Source organism: Micropterus salmoides, unplaced genomic scaffold (assembly GCF_014851395.1).
Source record: "Micropterus salmoides isolate LMB-PRFRI ecotype aquatic unplaced genomic scaffold, ASM1485139v1 Ms_hic_scaffold_14, whole genome shotgun sequence".
Taxonomy (NCBI): domain Eukaryota; kingdom Metazoa; phylum Chordata; class Actinopteri; order Centrarchiformes; family Centrarchidae; genus Micropterus; species Micropterus salmoides.
In genome coordinates, this window is record NW_024040485.1 from 15,995,008 (window position 1) to 16,010,703 (window position 15,696).

The 15,696-nt window shown below is 39.1% G+C and overlaps 2 protein-coding genes across 3 annotated transcripts; both read left to right on the plus strand.

The window, feature by feature from the left end:
- The first annotated feature begins 2 nt into the window (after nt 1–2).
- Nucleotides 3–9,121, plus strand: vps4b (vacuolar protein sorting 4 homolog B). Of its 2 annotated transcripts, XM_038717979.1 has the most exons (13): nt 3–158; nt 1,228–1,339; nt 1,602–1,702; nt 3,090–3,201; nt 3,492–3,642; nt 3,798–3,856; nt 4,005–4,124; nt 4,252–4,408; nt 4,521–4,669; nt 6,865–6,946; nt 7,029–7,248; nt 7,338–7,478; nt 7,571–9,121. In XM_038717979.1, the coding sequence occupies exons 1-13, from the start codon at nt 138–140 to the stop codon at nt 7,670–7,672; spliced, it is 1,527 nt and encodes a 508-aa protein (XP_038573907.1). In that variant the 5' UTR covers nt 3–137; the 3' UTR covers nt 7,673–9,121. The 2 variants fall into 2 exon arrangements, with proteins under 2 accessions (XP_038573907.1, XP_038573908.1); XM_038717980.1 differs by lacking the exons at nt 3–158; nt 1,228–1,339; nt 1,602–1,702 and adding an exon at nt 2,038–2,266.
- A 332-nt stretch (nt 9,122–9,453) lies between these two features.
- kdsr (3-ketodihydrosphingosine reductase) lies at nt 9,454–15,151 on the plus strand. The gene is made up of 10 exons (XM_038717981.1): nt 9,454–9,877; nt 10,393–10,482; nt 10,785–10,841; nt 10,975–11,040; nt 11,116–11,211; nt 11,693–11,884; nt 12,195–12,278; nt 12,374–12,457; nt 12,594–12,695; nt 12,779–15,151. Exons 1-10 carry the CDS (start codon nt 9,689–9,691, stop codon nt 12,896–12,898), a joined length of 1,080 nt encoding a protein of 359 aa, XP_038573909.1. The 5' UTR covers nt 9,454–9,688; the 3' UTR covers nt 12,899–15,151.
- Nucleotides 15,152–15,696: the final 545 nt, after the last annotated feature.

Sequence of the window (15,696 nt, forward strand, 5' to 3'; positions counted from 1 at the left end):
TGTGTCAGTGCTAAGGGAGTGATAAGCAAACAGGAACTTGTTGTGCAGTGACACACGACTAAGTAGCCTAAACGAAACAAGACAAGCAAGGATCACGGGCTGGCTCTGTTGTGTTGTTTATTCTCACAGGACTCCGCATGGAGCCAACAAATCTACAGGTAGGATTAACTTAACTTTGTATTAGACTGGAAGCTACGCGGAGGCTATGGAGTGAATAAAGTGTAGTAATAAGATAGGAACAAACTCACCGAGTGTTGCATGCAATCTGACGGGTTTCACTTTGACAGCTTAATTTTTAGTTTTTCTAAAGGTAGACTATCTTAATCCAAACTACTTCCCGTGTTTTATTAAACTATAAGAGAATAGGCAGGTCTTTGGTCTTATCTTTCAATGCAGGACATTTTGTGTCAATATTTATATTATGAGCTGACTAAACTCCATCACTGACCCAAAATAGTGAATCACATCAGGTCCACACATTCAATGGCAGTTTGTTAAATGTTTCGTTGACTGTTAATTAAATGTTTTAACCAGGGAATGTGGCCAGTTATAAGGTCTGATGTTTTTTTACATCCTAGATATGCAGTGCAATTCTCTTTTATTGGTGAAAATAGCAGTGGGGGTGGGGGGTCAGAGTTTACTCTTACTTTGTTACACAAAATCACCATATAGACTAAGATAGTTGGACACAGACAACATTTCAGCAGCAAATGAGACACTAAAATCACATCAAGCTTGTCACTTACAGATATGAACTGACAGTATAATTAATTGCTTATTACTTAGTAGACTGACCATTATACTCTATAAAAAGTGAATACTGATAATCCCCATGAGCGAATATTTGGGATAAACCTTCTTCACAGTAGATATTTTGACATCTGGAAGCATGTACACTATAAATTGTAAACAAGGTACACTATAAATTATTATAATGACTGGATTATCAAAAGTGGGGTTAATAAATTGTATGTTGATCGGCTACTATATCAGTTGATTTATCATTTCAGAGCATTATAAGGAATCATTCTGATTTTTTAAAATATGATCTTTTCTACAAACCGACATTAACGACAACACTATGGTATATTACTTTTGATTGGCTTAAGTAGATTTATGCACTCACTGAGTTTGAGGGTTTCTACAGACTCACATAGTGATTTCAGTACAAAGATAAGGAATGACAGTATCTGAAATATTTATAGGCTACATTTCCTGCTCTTTCAGAAAGCTATTGCCATAGCACAGAAGGCCTCAGAGGAAGACCAGGCTGAGAACTATGAGGAGGCCATCCGCTCCTACCAACATGCTGTCAAATACTTTCTGCACATTGTAAAACGTGGGTCAACATGGCTGGAAACAAAATAATCTCACACAAAGACACCACACCTACAATAACTGAGACATTTTAAGGTCAAGGGTGTCCATCCCTGTCATTGCCTGATGGAAAAATAGCATCTACAAGTGAAATTACTTAAATTTTAATGTTTTTGTTTGTGTGTCTATATCTCAATATTAAGTGATGCCGCTCTTCCTTGTATAGACAGTCTATCAAATGTCTGTTCAGAATGGTATTAAATGAATGGTCTCCTCCCTATCAGGTGAACCCCAGGGTAAAGATGGCAACCAGAAGATCAGAGAAAAATGTAAACAGTACCTGGACAGAGTGGAAGAACTACAGGACTACCTAGTGAATAAAGAGGTTGCTACAGAAATTACATACACTATATAATATTTGTTTTTACAAATATGAATAATATTTCAACGACAGGGATAATAGTTCATTCATAGTGTGGTGTTTCATTTTGGTAAACCCATAGAGGTAACTAACCTAAGACATGACATAAGAAACCACGTGAACAGCAAACAAAGAAAGAAAATAGTAAAATAAGACTAGCGGGGGGAAAGTAACAATCAGGTCCAAAATGGTCCCCACCCTTTACTTTACAGTTTAAAAATACAACCAATATGTTTTTCATTGTAAAAACGCAGCACTGAACTGCGTGCTACGTCTTGACGTCATCACATTCCGTGCACGCGAGTATCGACTGCTCAATGCGGAAGTTCCCTCCTCGATCTTACTTGGGAGCGATCTAAGAAACGAAAACAAGCCTCATAAAAACCTCGATTATCGAATTAAGAGTCAACTCGTAAGGTTACATTCTAAAGCAGCGTGTTTGAAAGTTGTTTACTCACGAAGGTGTTCCATTAATTTCGATTACTGGACAAGTGACCAGCCCTTATGGCTACCAACAGTAATTTACAGGTAAGTTGGGGACCAGCACCAGAGCTGGACAAAACTGGTAAATAAGCTGATTGAAGTGGTTCACATGTAGAGCTAAACGGCAAAAGTGTACTAGCTGTTGAGAATAGAAGAGTCTGGCCAAGTTTTGTTGAGTGGTGTTCGGTATAAAAGCCCCAACGCTGTAAAATAGCGTGATGTTAGCTGCTAATTAGCATGGTTAGCTAACTTAGGCATGCATTCGACAGTACACTTCTGGTCTTCAAGAAGGCCACCAAAATATGATATTGCTGTCTACATATAATATAAAGGTTGGTCTTATCTGTTGTCACAGTACAGCAGCTGTGGCAACTATATAACGTATAAAATAGCGTGAGCTTGTGTTGATAAACAAGGTAGCTAGTGGGATTAACATTGCTAGCTAGCGAACTGGTAATTTGGGTTTTTAAAAAAGACATCCAGTTCAATGAACAAGTTAACGTTACCGTTACAAGTTGTGTTTTAGTTCAACTTTATAGCTACTTTAAACAAAGGGAAGTGAAAAAAGTGTTTTCAAATTCGGCTTCAGTCCCTCCTACTTCTGTGTGCGTAACGTTAGTGTCATCACACAGGACAGGTGTCGCATTATATCTGATCTTTACATATAGTAGATTTCAGTAAGTGTATATTAATTTTTCAGTATTTATCCCTTTTATTCTGTTAATTTCATATATTTTTGTGGTCACATTTGTCCCTTTGTGTTGTTTATTTTGATTGGCTGATGGTGCTTTCATAGCCTGTCTGTTTTCTTTATCATAGTACCTAAAGTCATCATAACCAACATTGTTATGTGTGTCTGTTATTTTAGAAAGCCATTGATCTTGCCAGCAAGGCGGCTCAGGAGGATAAAGCTCAGAACTACGAGGAGGCTCTGCGTCTGTACCAAGCTGCTGTTCAGTACTTCCTCCATGTGGTGAAATGTAAGGCAAAACACATTAGGTGCACAGTGTCCATAGTCTGATAATAACAATCTGATAATAACACTTGACATGGTTGTAGTTTGTAGGCCTGATTGATGATGGCTTCATATCTCTCAAAACGCCATGCAAGAATATTGAAAAGAAGTGTTTGATAGTAGATAAATTAATTGTTAGATGTGTTTTTTTCGCAACATGCTAACAGAAGGATGATGTATCTTTTGGGAACAAATACTTAAGCCTGCATTCATTTTTGTGTACTTTTGTTTTTTTTTTGTGCTTATTCCTGACAGATGAAACCCAGGGTGACAAAGCTAGACAGAGCATCCGGGCGAAATGTGCAGAGTACTTGGACAGAGCAGAGAAGCTGAAGGAGTATCTAAAGAAGAAAGACAAAGCTCCTCCCGCCAAGCCTGTCAAAGAGTCACAGTCTGATGACAAGGGGTGTGTTTATGGGTGGGGCAGTGGGGTGGTATCTGCTCTTGGGATGCCATTCAGACCTGGATGGAAGTGTTCCTTTTGATATACAGGAAAATATAGTAAATTACTTATTATTTGATGTGTAGAAAAATCTTATAATTAAATGTTTGTGTTTCCAGGAATGAAAGCGATGAAGGTGATGATCCAGAGAAAAAGAAGTTCCAAAATCAACTCTCAGGTTTGTAATACTCCTTTTGGGGACTATTAGGCCATCTGCAGGTTTTTTTAATCTGAATTGAGTTGTCGTAATATGTGTTGATTTCTTTGTTTCTGTAATAATTAAGGCATTATTTAGACTCAGTAATATACTATGTTATTTATTCCAGGTGCAATTGTTATGGAGAAACCTAACATCAAATGGAATGATGTTGCCGGTTTAGAGGGAGCCAAGGAGGCACTGAAAGAAGCTGTTATTCTTCCCATCAAATTCCCCCACCTTTTCACCGGTATTAAATCTTAAAAGGACTCAAATTGCTGATAGAAGCAAACATCTATTTGCATGGACAGTTGTGTCAGAGTGCAGTTTTTGGTGACATGTATATAGACTAAATTACCTTTTGGCTTGACTGGCAGGAAAGAGAACTCCATGGCGAGGGATCTTGCTCTTTGGACCTCCAGGTACAGGAAAGTCATATCTGGCTAAAGCTGTTGCCACAGAGGCAAACAACTCAACCTTCTTCTCGATCTCCTCGTCTGACCTTGTCTCCAAATGGCTGGGAGAGAGTGAAAAGTAAGTCATATTAACAGAAATCCACAAAAGCATGGTTTAAGCATAAACACGTACTGCAACCAGCAGCATGTTGCTATTTAATTTCTTAAAACACATCCCTTTTACTTCCCAGGTTGGTGAAGAATCTTTTTAGCCTTGCAAGGGAGCACAAGCCTTCCATCATCTTCATTGACGAAATCGACTCTCTGTGTGGCTCAAGAAGTGAGAATGAGAGTGAAGCTGCTCGCCGTATTAAGACAGAGTTCCTGGTTCAGATGCAGGGTAAGCCTGATGAGCTAAAACAAATGTTTGTAATTATAGGATTTTTCCCAGATTTAATCTGAGATGTAAGTGAATTTTTTTCAGAATTATTCTGTAGTATGCATAAACAGCCTGTGGGATCTAAAATGGCGGTTAAAGAAGAAAATGGATGTTTACGCACCAAGTGAAGCAGCCCTTTCAATTTAGTTTCTTTGTGCATTATAAATTTTCATTGGAATTATTATATATTATTACGTATAGCATTGCATGGGATAGACAAATGTATCGCCATTGAAACTAGAGCTGTGCTCAGGAGAAAATCATACCTGCAGTGGGTGGGTGTCTAAAAGGTGCTTTCTGGGCAACCTTTCAAATATTTGTGTGGTTGGGTCCCTCAGACCCTCTCAGATTCATGTTTTCTGGTTTTCAAAGGATTTGTTCCAGAGTAGGGCAGTGGAGAGACTCATCCTCTCTTTATTTCTCCCTTTTCAGTTATTACTGACTGAAGCACGAACCACTTAAATTTTAAATGAGCACTGAATCACATGGGGAAGCAAATAGATGCTGTGACGCTCTAAACAGAATCAAACTTTACAGCGCACGGATGCTGGTCACACCCATAAATAGATGTCAGAGCAGATATGCTCTTTGACAGGTCAGGGAAAAACACCTGTTGTGACATCACTGATTAAGGTGCGGCTGGAAGTACAACATGGTTTTTAGATGAACATTGACCTTATAAGTAAAGTTTAAATAAAGAATTTAACTGCACACCTGTAGTTCAGTAGCTACACTTCATATGTTATCCATCATAATGGGATTCATGATACGAAACATAAACATTGTCATATATGATGCAGTCCTTTCCAGTAGTCATGCAATAAATGATAACATTGGTGAAGGATGCTTATCAACAAACAGTATATATTGTTTTTTTTTTTTTATTTGTCAATTTTTATTGATGTATTACATGTTCAGTAACTTTTAAAGACTTACTCCTTGTATGGGCATCTGACACATCTCATCTTGTGATCGATTTAGCGTCCGCAATAAAACACTGTGGGAAACCACTAATAATAAACTTTCTCCAACTAAATGAAAACAAGACAGAAGTAATATTATTTGGTTCCCCTAACTTAATTGAGGAATTATCAAAAAATCTGGGCCCCCTGTCCATTAATGTAAAACCCTTTGCTAGGAATTTAGGGGTTTTCTTTGATTCAGCATTAAAATTTGACAAACATATAAACTCTGTTGTTAAAGGTAGCATTTTTCATTTAAGGACCATAGCTAAACTTAAACCTGTTCTCTCTGTAAAGGACCTAGAAACTGTCTTGCACGCTCTTATATCCTCTTGGATTCATTACTGCAATTCCTTGTGCTCTGGCACCTGTCATTCATCTTTATCACGCTTGCAGCTTGTAGCAAATGCAGCTGCTAGATTAACTGGTACAAGGAAGAGGGACCATATTTCCCCAATATTGGCTGTTCTTCACTGGTTACCAGTCAAATATAGTCGATTTTAAGGTGCTGTTAATTGTTTTTAAGGCGTTACATGGACTGGCTCCATCTTATTTTTCATAACTCCTAATGTTTCATCACTCGTCCAGACCCCTCAGATCATCAAACCATATCCCTCTTGGACATCCCACAGTCTCATATGAAAACAAAGGGTGACCGTGCCTTTTCAGTGGTGGCCCAGAGACTGTGGAATAATTTATCCTTGATTATTAGATCATCCCCCACCATTGTCAACACATCAACATATCTCTATTCGTTGGTGTTTGAGTCGGTTTAGAGGCTCATGTTGTTATTTATCTATTTTGTATTTAGCTATATTGTTTCTCTCTTATTGCTGTATGTCATTAATTGTTTGGCCTGTTTTAATTTATCTGTATTTAATTTTTATGTCTTCTACTGTATAACTTGACCAGAACTTTGATCAACTCTGGTTGTTTTTAAATGTACTTTATAAATAAACTTGACTTGACTAATATGCACATTTGCAATAATCAAAAATGTATAATTTTGAATACTGTCTTGTCTGTGTGAGTTACAATATGGTTCAAAAGTGCCAAACACAAGAAATCTGCTCATCCCATTTCCATATTTTATGGTTGCTGCTCTGTAATGTAATGTGTCAGTGAAAGCACCAAAGTGTTGTCATTTAGATGTTACGGTAAATACACAGTGCCTTGACTTTTTTTGTATTGCAGGTGTGGGAAATGACAACGAGGGAGTGCTGGTACTTGGGGCAACAAATATCCCATGGACCCTAGATTCAGCCATCAGGAGAAGGTAACTGTTATTACCTGATGAAAGATGTCAGAAACTATGTTGTCATTCACCTGTGCTCACTGTACACAAATAATACTTGCAGATTTGAGAAGAGGATCTACATCCCGCTGCCCGAAGAGCACGCTCGCGGCTTCATGTTCAAGCTCAACCTGGGCTCGACCCCCAACAGCCTCAGCGAGTCTGACTTTGTCACTCTGGGCAAGAAGACAGATGGGTACTCGGGCGCAGATATCAGTGTCATTGTCAGGGACGCTCTAATGCAGCCTGTTCGAAAGGTCCAGTCAGCAACCCACTTCAAACGGGTATGTATTTTAAAATCTCTGTTTTATGCTTCAGTGTAACGTGTTATAGTTTTGTAATTGTCACTTCTGGGTTTTAAAAAAAAAATAAGGTACGAGGTCCATCAAGAACTGACCCCAACCATGTTGTAGATGACCTCTTGACTCCTTGCTCACCTGGCGATCCCAACGCGATTGAAATGACATGGATGGAGGTCCCTGGGGAGAAGCTATTGGAACCTATAGTATCCATGGTAAGGATATAAAAAAACTAGATGGTATTATAAATGCATATTGGAGGCTTAACTCTAAAATCACATAATATATTTATTTTTTGTCTTTTCAGTCAGACATGATGAGGTCTCTGGCTAACACAAAGCCAACAGTCAATGAACAAGATCTGGACAAACTTAAAAAATTCACAGAGGACTTTGGGCAGGAAGGCTAGGTGGGATGATTGAGCCAAGCCAAACCAAAGGAATTTTGATCGTCTCTCTTTACTGTCCTTGTCTCGTTTTGTCTCTCTCTATCTCATAATTCTTAACCCTGCCTCGTGGTTTATGACAAGTGGGCAAGAATACTGCTCTGTATTGCCAATCTGAGTACCACACAAAGGGTAGAAGACCACGTTTGATCCAATTTTCACTATTGTCCAAAGACGATTTAAGACTTCCCATCCACGGCTGACCTGATAAGAGTCAATATGACATAGGGAATTTAGAAGATTGTTTGACTTGAACTAAAGACTTTATGTTGTAGTGAGCAGAATGCCCAAGCAACGTAAGGAAGCTAACGACAGACATACACAAGAATTATTGCAAACAACGCTATTGTAATCAAGATAATTTATTTTCAGACTTGTGTCCTTATTTTCCAGTCAGAATACATCTCATAGACTAATAAATGCCCCGTATATATATTGTCTATTTTATATTAAGAAAAGAGATGCATTTTATAGTGTGTACTGTACTTTGTGAAGTGTACAAATCTTGGGCTGGGGGAGTGAAGCGCGGCATGAGTTCATAGGATTTGTTGTGATGAAAAGTCATTGTTGTCTCAAGGTGGTGGGCGTTTTGAGTTTTGAGACCGAGATACTCAGGATGAGAGCTTCATTAGGCCCTGTGGAAATGATGGATTGTTTATCCAGTTTCCTAACAAATGACAATTGCATTTCTTTACTCATTTGTCATTTGAATTAAACACGGCTATTGAATCACCAATGGTGCCAGACCAGCATTATTTTACAAGTTTTCAAGGACTCAATAGCTTTGAATTGCTTTGTCACTCAGCTCATGGTTTCTTTTTCTTTTTTTTTTCGCCATCTACTGTTCATATTTTTCACTACTATCCACAGGCTTTGCTGAGTATCCTAAATACAAACTGCAAAACTAGGCCTTATATTAAGATAAAGTCACATTGCTAATTTTGATGGTGTTGAAGTTGGACACTGATGGCTCAGGTGGAGAGATCATCTTCTTGTATACTTTACAACATAGGAATGCATCTCCAAGCATGAGCTATATGTAGCCATAAGTGGCAGTGTGCACCATGTGCCTTCCAGAAAAGCTGCAAGATTCTTTTTTTTTTTTATTGGTTTATTTCTAAATTGGTCAAATTGCTTATATATACAGTGCTTTGTCACTACAACTAAGACATGTATAATACTTGCACATTTCATGTAAGCTCTTTTAGAGATTGTATACAACTGTATTCTTTTTCTCCTAAGGTGTGAAAACTCTTGTGTGAGTTATGATGGTGAACACTTCTTATTTTACTGTAAATGTCTATACATATAGCCAACTTTTGAGCCTTTTCGCTTTGAAGAGGTCACCCATGCATAAGGCTTTCTGTTTTTCATTTCCATAATGTAAATAAAAGTTATAGCTTCATCAAGAAACGCTGTTTACCTTTTTTGTATCAAAATCACTGCTCGTTGACAAGAATTTGCAATAGAGATGTAGGTTCATAGATAAAGAATTTAAACTAGGTAGGTTTGACCGTCTCTTGTCAGTGAACAATACCTGGTGGCTGTTCGGGTGGGTGTGAGTCGAAGCTAACTGAAAGGCAGATTGAAACGGATACGACGAATGAGGAAGCAGCACATTGCATTGTGGGAGTTGTTGTTGGTAGGCATTTAAGCAGCGTTGAGAGTTAAAGAAACGCTTTCCCTTGAGAACTACAAGTACCAAGTACGACCGTGAAGCGTACGTTTACAGAGCACAGTTAGATTTGTTTTGGTTTATGTAGACTGCGCTTTGTCACGGGGAGCCAAGGTCCACCGTAGTACTTTCAACTGACCGGTACACATTTGTGACTTATTGCATAACCCCGGAACAGCCCGTCCTCCGAGTTCTGTGTTTCACCACCCCCTTTCAGGGCCGTCTCTTGCCTTGTAGCTCCGTTATCGGACTCAGAAGCTGGCCTGCTTGTTAGCAAACAAGCTAACGATTGCCAGATTTCACCCATGTCATCTGAAGAAGGGTTGAGCTCAACGATCACGGACTGGCTTTTCATCAACTCCTGGTGGCTCCTTCTGCCATTCATCATGCTTCTTGTAGTTGCTGCCTTCATTGTTGCCTTTGTTTTGCTGTTGTACATGATATCGCCTCTTATTAGCCCCAAACCTCTGAAACTGAACGGGGCCCACGTCGTGGTAAGTGCACCAGAGTGCTAACTAACGTTTACTAAGCCAAGTTACCGTTGACAGTTTGACAACGTCCAATCATTACTGTAAGTTTAGCTTTATGGCTAGCTTCAAGTTAGGTCCAAAGCTAGCAGCAGTTCACTGAGTTTATATTTGAAAGTTACGACACGTAACGTTATGCCTATTACTGACGTTACAAGTACAACCAGTGAAAACTTTGAATTTATAATGGCAGTCAGGTGTCCGTTATGAGGAAACGCCCACATAATGAGTTTTGTAAGTAAATTTTTGCTAGGTTTACGTTGTAAACTACCAATGTAGTTTGACTCTTTTTATTATGCAGATGTAACACCATGACAAACCTGACTTGTAACATACATCTCTAACTTTTATTAAGTTGCATAACATTTTGGAAATATAATTACATCTTGCTTGTGAATTATAGGTCAAGTCAGTTTTATTTATGTAGCCCAATACGCCAATATTTGACCTTTAATTAATGCCCTTCTTACCTTTTTTTTCAGGTGACCGGAGGTTCAAGTGGGATTGGGAAATGCATTGCAATTGAGTGCTACAGGCAAGGAGCATTCATCACTTTGGTGGCACGGGATGAGGTCAGCACAAACCACATTCAACCAATCACTCCTTTGTGTCTAGCCTAGTCCCAGCCTGTTTGTTGTTAAAGCCAACTCATTTGATGTCAAACACAGGGAAACATTTTGCAAATGTGAATTGGCTCCATGTCAGGTGAAGAATGTGCTCCTCTCACATGCAAAATCTACTTTTAGTGTTAAACAGTTCACTTGCATGTGAGCATCCATGTTCTGAAGGTTCAACACGTTTTCATTTAGTTTTTAAGGGGAAAAAGGAGTCTACACAAGTTTTAAACAGATTAAACATGCACTTTTTCCCACAGATTAAGTTGCTTCAAGCAAAGAAAGAGGTGGAGAAATGTGCCATCAATGACAAGCAGGTATGTTTTTATTAATTATTTCAATAAAAGATGACTTTCAGGTATTGTTTTAAAGCACCTGTTATAACTGTATAGGTGTTCATATTGGCCATAACGGCTGATGCTGAAGATCATGTACAATTTACTTTCTCAGGTGGTGCTCTGCATATCAGTGGATGTTTCCAGTGATTATAGCCAGGTGGAAAGTGTGATAAAACAGGTAATCTTACCCTCCTTAGCAACAGTGGAACATCTCAGTGCTGAAGTATTGAAGTGGCTTTTTCCTTTCATGCAGGCTCAGGAGAAGCTGGGGCCTGTTGATATGTTAGTGAACTGTGCTGGATCATCCATTTCTGGAAAGTTTGAGGATATGGAAGTGGATCGTTTTAAAGTAGGTACCTGGGAGTGTAGCCAAGACACGGCCATTGTCTTGTTTATGTTCAGAAGTCAATAAGCTACTGCGAACTGTACTCAGAACAGTTGATAAAAATATTCCCTGTTCATATGAGTGATTAAAGTGTCAAAATAAAAAAGGATAATGTCTTATGAATTTCTCACACTCTGTTTTTAACATGTTAATTTGAGTTCATATGTTCCCAAGTTATAATTTGAATAATACCTAAGACACACAAGATTTTCTGGAGATTCTGGAAAATAGTGTTTTTTTTTATATTTAAAATATTTAATCATTCATTATTAACCAGAAGGAGGTTTGATTGCTGACTCTGTGTGAGATTTTGTTACTGTCAGAAAAGATTAAAGGGGTCAAATTACAAACTAAAACTTAGGTTGTCGAATGTGTAGCTATATTTGTGCAGCGCTACCCTGTGGATAACCATGGGATAATATGTGTGAACTCTGGACTCCAACAGAAACTGATGGAAGTGAACTACCTGGGCAGCGTCTACCCGACACGGGCCGTCATAACCACAATGAAGGAGCGAAGAATGGGCCGCATCATGTTTGTGTCCTCCCAAGCAGGGCAGATCGGCCTGTTTGGATACACTGCCTACTCCCCATCCAAGTTTGCCCTGCGTGGCTTAGCAGAGTCGCTGCAGATGGAGGTGAGGTTTTTTTTGCCCTCTCTCTTGAATACCCTTTTTCACAGATTTGCACTGCACACCAAGAAACACACCGCATTTGCGAGTCAACTTTGCAATGCGTCAAGTAAAAACACCACTTTGCTATTGAGGGTTGTTGAGGTGCTGGTGTAAATATTGTTACCAGGATTGGCAATCTATCAATAGGCCTGATAGGGTGCATTCATTCATTCATTCTTAATTGCATTGCTTTAAGACCTTTTTGTATCAAATGTTGTCATTGAGGTCAAAGGGTAGGACATAATGCTCAATGAGTGTTGCTGTTCTTCTCAAGATAAAGCCATACAATATCTATGTGACGGTGGCCTACCCCCCTGACACTGACACTCCAGGACTGGCTGAGGAAAATAAGACAAAGGTAAACATCTCTTTAAATAATAACCTCCTGCAATTTCACTTCCAGTTAACTTCCTTATTGAAAGCATTTTCCTTCTTTGTTCTTTCCTCTACTAGCCTCTAGAGACCAAATTAATCTCTGAAACCTCTGGAGTTTGCCAACCAGACCAAGTGGCCAAAATCATTGTTCGGGATGCAGTTGTAAGAAATCCGCTTCACCATCCACTTACCCACCACGCTTCTTGTCCAGTTTTAAACATTTAAGTAAATTTCTTCTGGAGGAGGATTGATAATCTGTTGTGATCTACCTGCCTTCTTTTTTTTTTTGCTCTTGCAGCAGGGGAATTTCAACAGCTCTGTGGGACCCGATGGTTACATGCTGTCAGCCCTCACCTGTGGAATGTCACCTGTCACCTCCATCACTGAAGGTCTCCAGCAGGTAAAGCCGCGTACATGTTGTTGTCACATTGACCGGATGTATTGTGCAATTTACAAATTCTAACGTCAGTTTCTCTTTCTCAGATTGTTACCATGGGATTATTTCGGACCATCGCCCTCTTCTACCTGGGCAGTTTTGACAGCATTGTGCGCCGCTGCATGATTCAGAGGGAGCAGTCGAAAGCAGCTGACAAGAGGGAGTAACAGCAGCCTTCCCTTGATCACAGCCCAGTGCCCTTCCTCCACCTTCTGGTTTTTAAAGTATGTAGGCTTTGTAAACCACTGATATTACAAATATCAGGCCTCCTTGCCTCCACTCGCACAGTGCTGTTCTTTTTTTCTCAAAGAAAGAAAAGGCAACAGATAGCCTGTCTGACCGGTTGTGCCAAATATGGCTTGAAGTTCCTTCCCACCAGGGGCTATAGTGAAAACCAGAATGGTAACTCTCACTTGTCATATTCTTTCATGTATGTTAAAACTAGGTCCACCTTTTAAGAATTTTAGGTTTCATGTAATAAGGCCCCTCCTCTCTACCTTTTCATAACACAAGCCTTTGCAGGCAAAGCACCTTCCTGTTTGACTGAATAACCTCTGTGTTTGAAACAGGTTGTGACCCTCAGCGTTGTTTATGCTGTGGAATGTTTTGTTTTTGTGCTCTGTGTGTGAACCAAGCCGAGATGTGATAAACCGCTTTTCAGTGATATCAGAGAGTGAGCAAGCGAGAGAAAGAGAGTATGTGTGATGTTTTTGATTTTTCAGTTTTACTAATGCAAAAAATTCCAAGAAAATATTAATATTCAGACATTTCAGATGCTGCGTTGGGGCAAAGATTTATGGGTCAACTATGTGTATGGATGTACATGTGTTTGCTGTGACTGAGCCAACCCCTGGCCTGGGAAGAGAAAAGCCATTAGATTTTATTGTCTCGGGAATAAACACACATCATCCCATCTTATTTCATTGGGGGGGGAAGCAGGTACTAATTCTATCGGTCAAAGCCATTAAGTCAAAAGATGGGGGAGTGCAGCACAGGTAATGTCCCTTTTCACCTGTGAATTCATTAAGTTCATTAATTTTTTTTGTTAATTAAATGTGGGAAAGGAAGCGTATCATTTTTACATGCAGTTCTATGTGTCGGTGCACATATTCAGCCACCCCAGTCAAGGTCCAAGTGCAGTCCATAATCTGTAGGGGTTGGTGCAAGTCAGGGCAGGGCGAGACTTGCTGGTTCGAGTTATACCCCTGCAGGTCTAGTGAGGGCGCTAGAGATTTGTTTTACACGGGCCAAAATAGAGGGACTAGCGTGGAAGTGTGATCCTAGTCCCTCTGATTTTGATCTGCTATCATGCACAGTTGGGACTTTGTCGCTCCCTGAAGGAGACAATATCGATTCCCTCCTGATTTCCACCATGCCTTGAAAATCTCGTATTCGCCATATGTTTTTCTGTATGTTTTGCATATAGAGGGAGGGAAAAGTACAGTGACTCTTGCAAGTCTTCCTTTAGTCTATCACAAATGGGGAGAATGTACTTTTATTACAAAGCGTACAAATCAGAACATAGGAGCATTGTTTTTTTTTTTTTTAAATACACCAATATTTGAATGCCAAAATTTATTGTAGTAATTTTTTTTTGTAGATGCATTGCATTTATTTGAGATTGATTTCGATGTTGCAACTCTGTTGATCTTAGAGTTAGGTTGTTGACGCTGTGGGGACCCATTCGAAGCCTTAAGACGTGACTACCGATGAAGCTGATGCTAATAGGAATGGACCTGTCCACAAAACAATGTGGCTTAACCCACACGTTGTTTACCAGTTCATTTAATACTTAATCTTTAAAACTTTCCAGTGTGAATGCCAGGTGTTTCAGTGTATTTTGTCAGTTTCTAGTCTTTGTATGACAAAAAATAAGTCTTACTGAAATCCAAGATATGAAAGTGAGAATGGATGACACGTGTTTGATGATGTTCTCATTCGATATTGGTTAAACGCATACTGTTCTGCACACGAGCTTTTCATAATTGTACATTTATTTTATTGGCAAGTTCTCTTTTACCTTAAGGTAGCAACACATAGTTGATAGAATATGTAGCCCATATAAAAGCAGTTTTGTTGTAACATTTTGTTTTAACCGTTTAAGCTATGCAAATGAAGCCTATGCTTACAGTATGTTTGAACATGAGGTCACGATTTAAGTTCTGTAACACTAGTTTCCCCTCTTCAGTGGTGTCACCGTCAGATACTTAAGAGTTTATAAGCATTGAATATGACAGTCATGTTGCACTCTTTTCGTTTAATTCTTCTTTCTTGCTTTCTTACTTTTTTTTTTCTGCCAAAAAACTTTTAACACCTTCACCTTGTGTGCCATTGAAAGAAAATGTGAGAAGTGGAACGTTTCTTTGTCTTATTTTCTTACATGATAAACTAAATAAATGCCTGTGAAGAAAAACTAAATATAATTCCTAGTCTTAATCCTTTAGTTTCAGTGTCTTAAAATGTCCTCTTGTCTATTTCTAAATTGCTTTTGATGTCTTTCTTTCTCACATATGTGTCTTTATGTGGCTGCAGACCTCTTTGGTGGAATTGCGGTTGAGCAGGGGTGTTGGAAATCTGTTTGAGGAGATGAGATTTTAATTTTCCATGAGGGAACTTTCCAGAGCAGCAACTCTCCCGGATAAGCACAATACAGGATTTTAAACCCGTTGGTTGTCCCATCAGAGAATAAGAAAACATGCAGGATAGATAGAGGAAACAAGACAAGGAATCAAAGAGCACAGGGAAACTGTATTCAGGTACATCAATTTTGTACTGCAAGGTTGGATCTCTATCCACAAGGGGGTGGCTGAACCACATCAAAGCAGCCCCTCAGCAGAATGGGATGGTCCTGAGCTTATTAACCAGGACTAAGAGCGTTCCTTGCACATGTCTGGGTAAACATGGGTGAAATTGTAAGGATTTCACTCCTAAAATTGATGGTTTAAACATGCAATCATGAGAATAT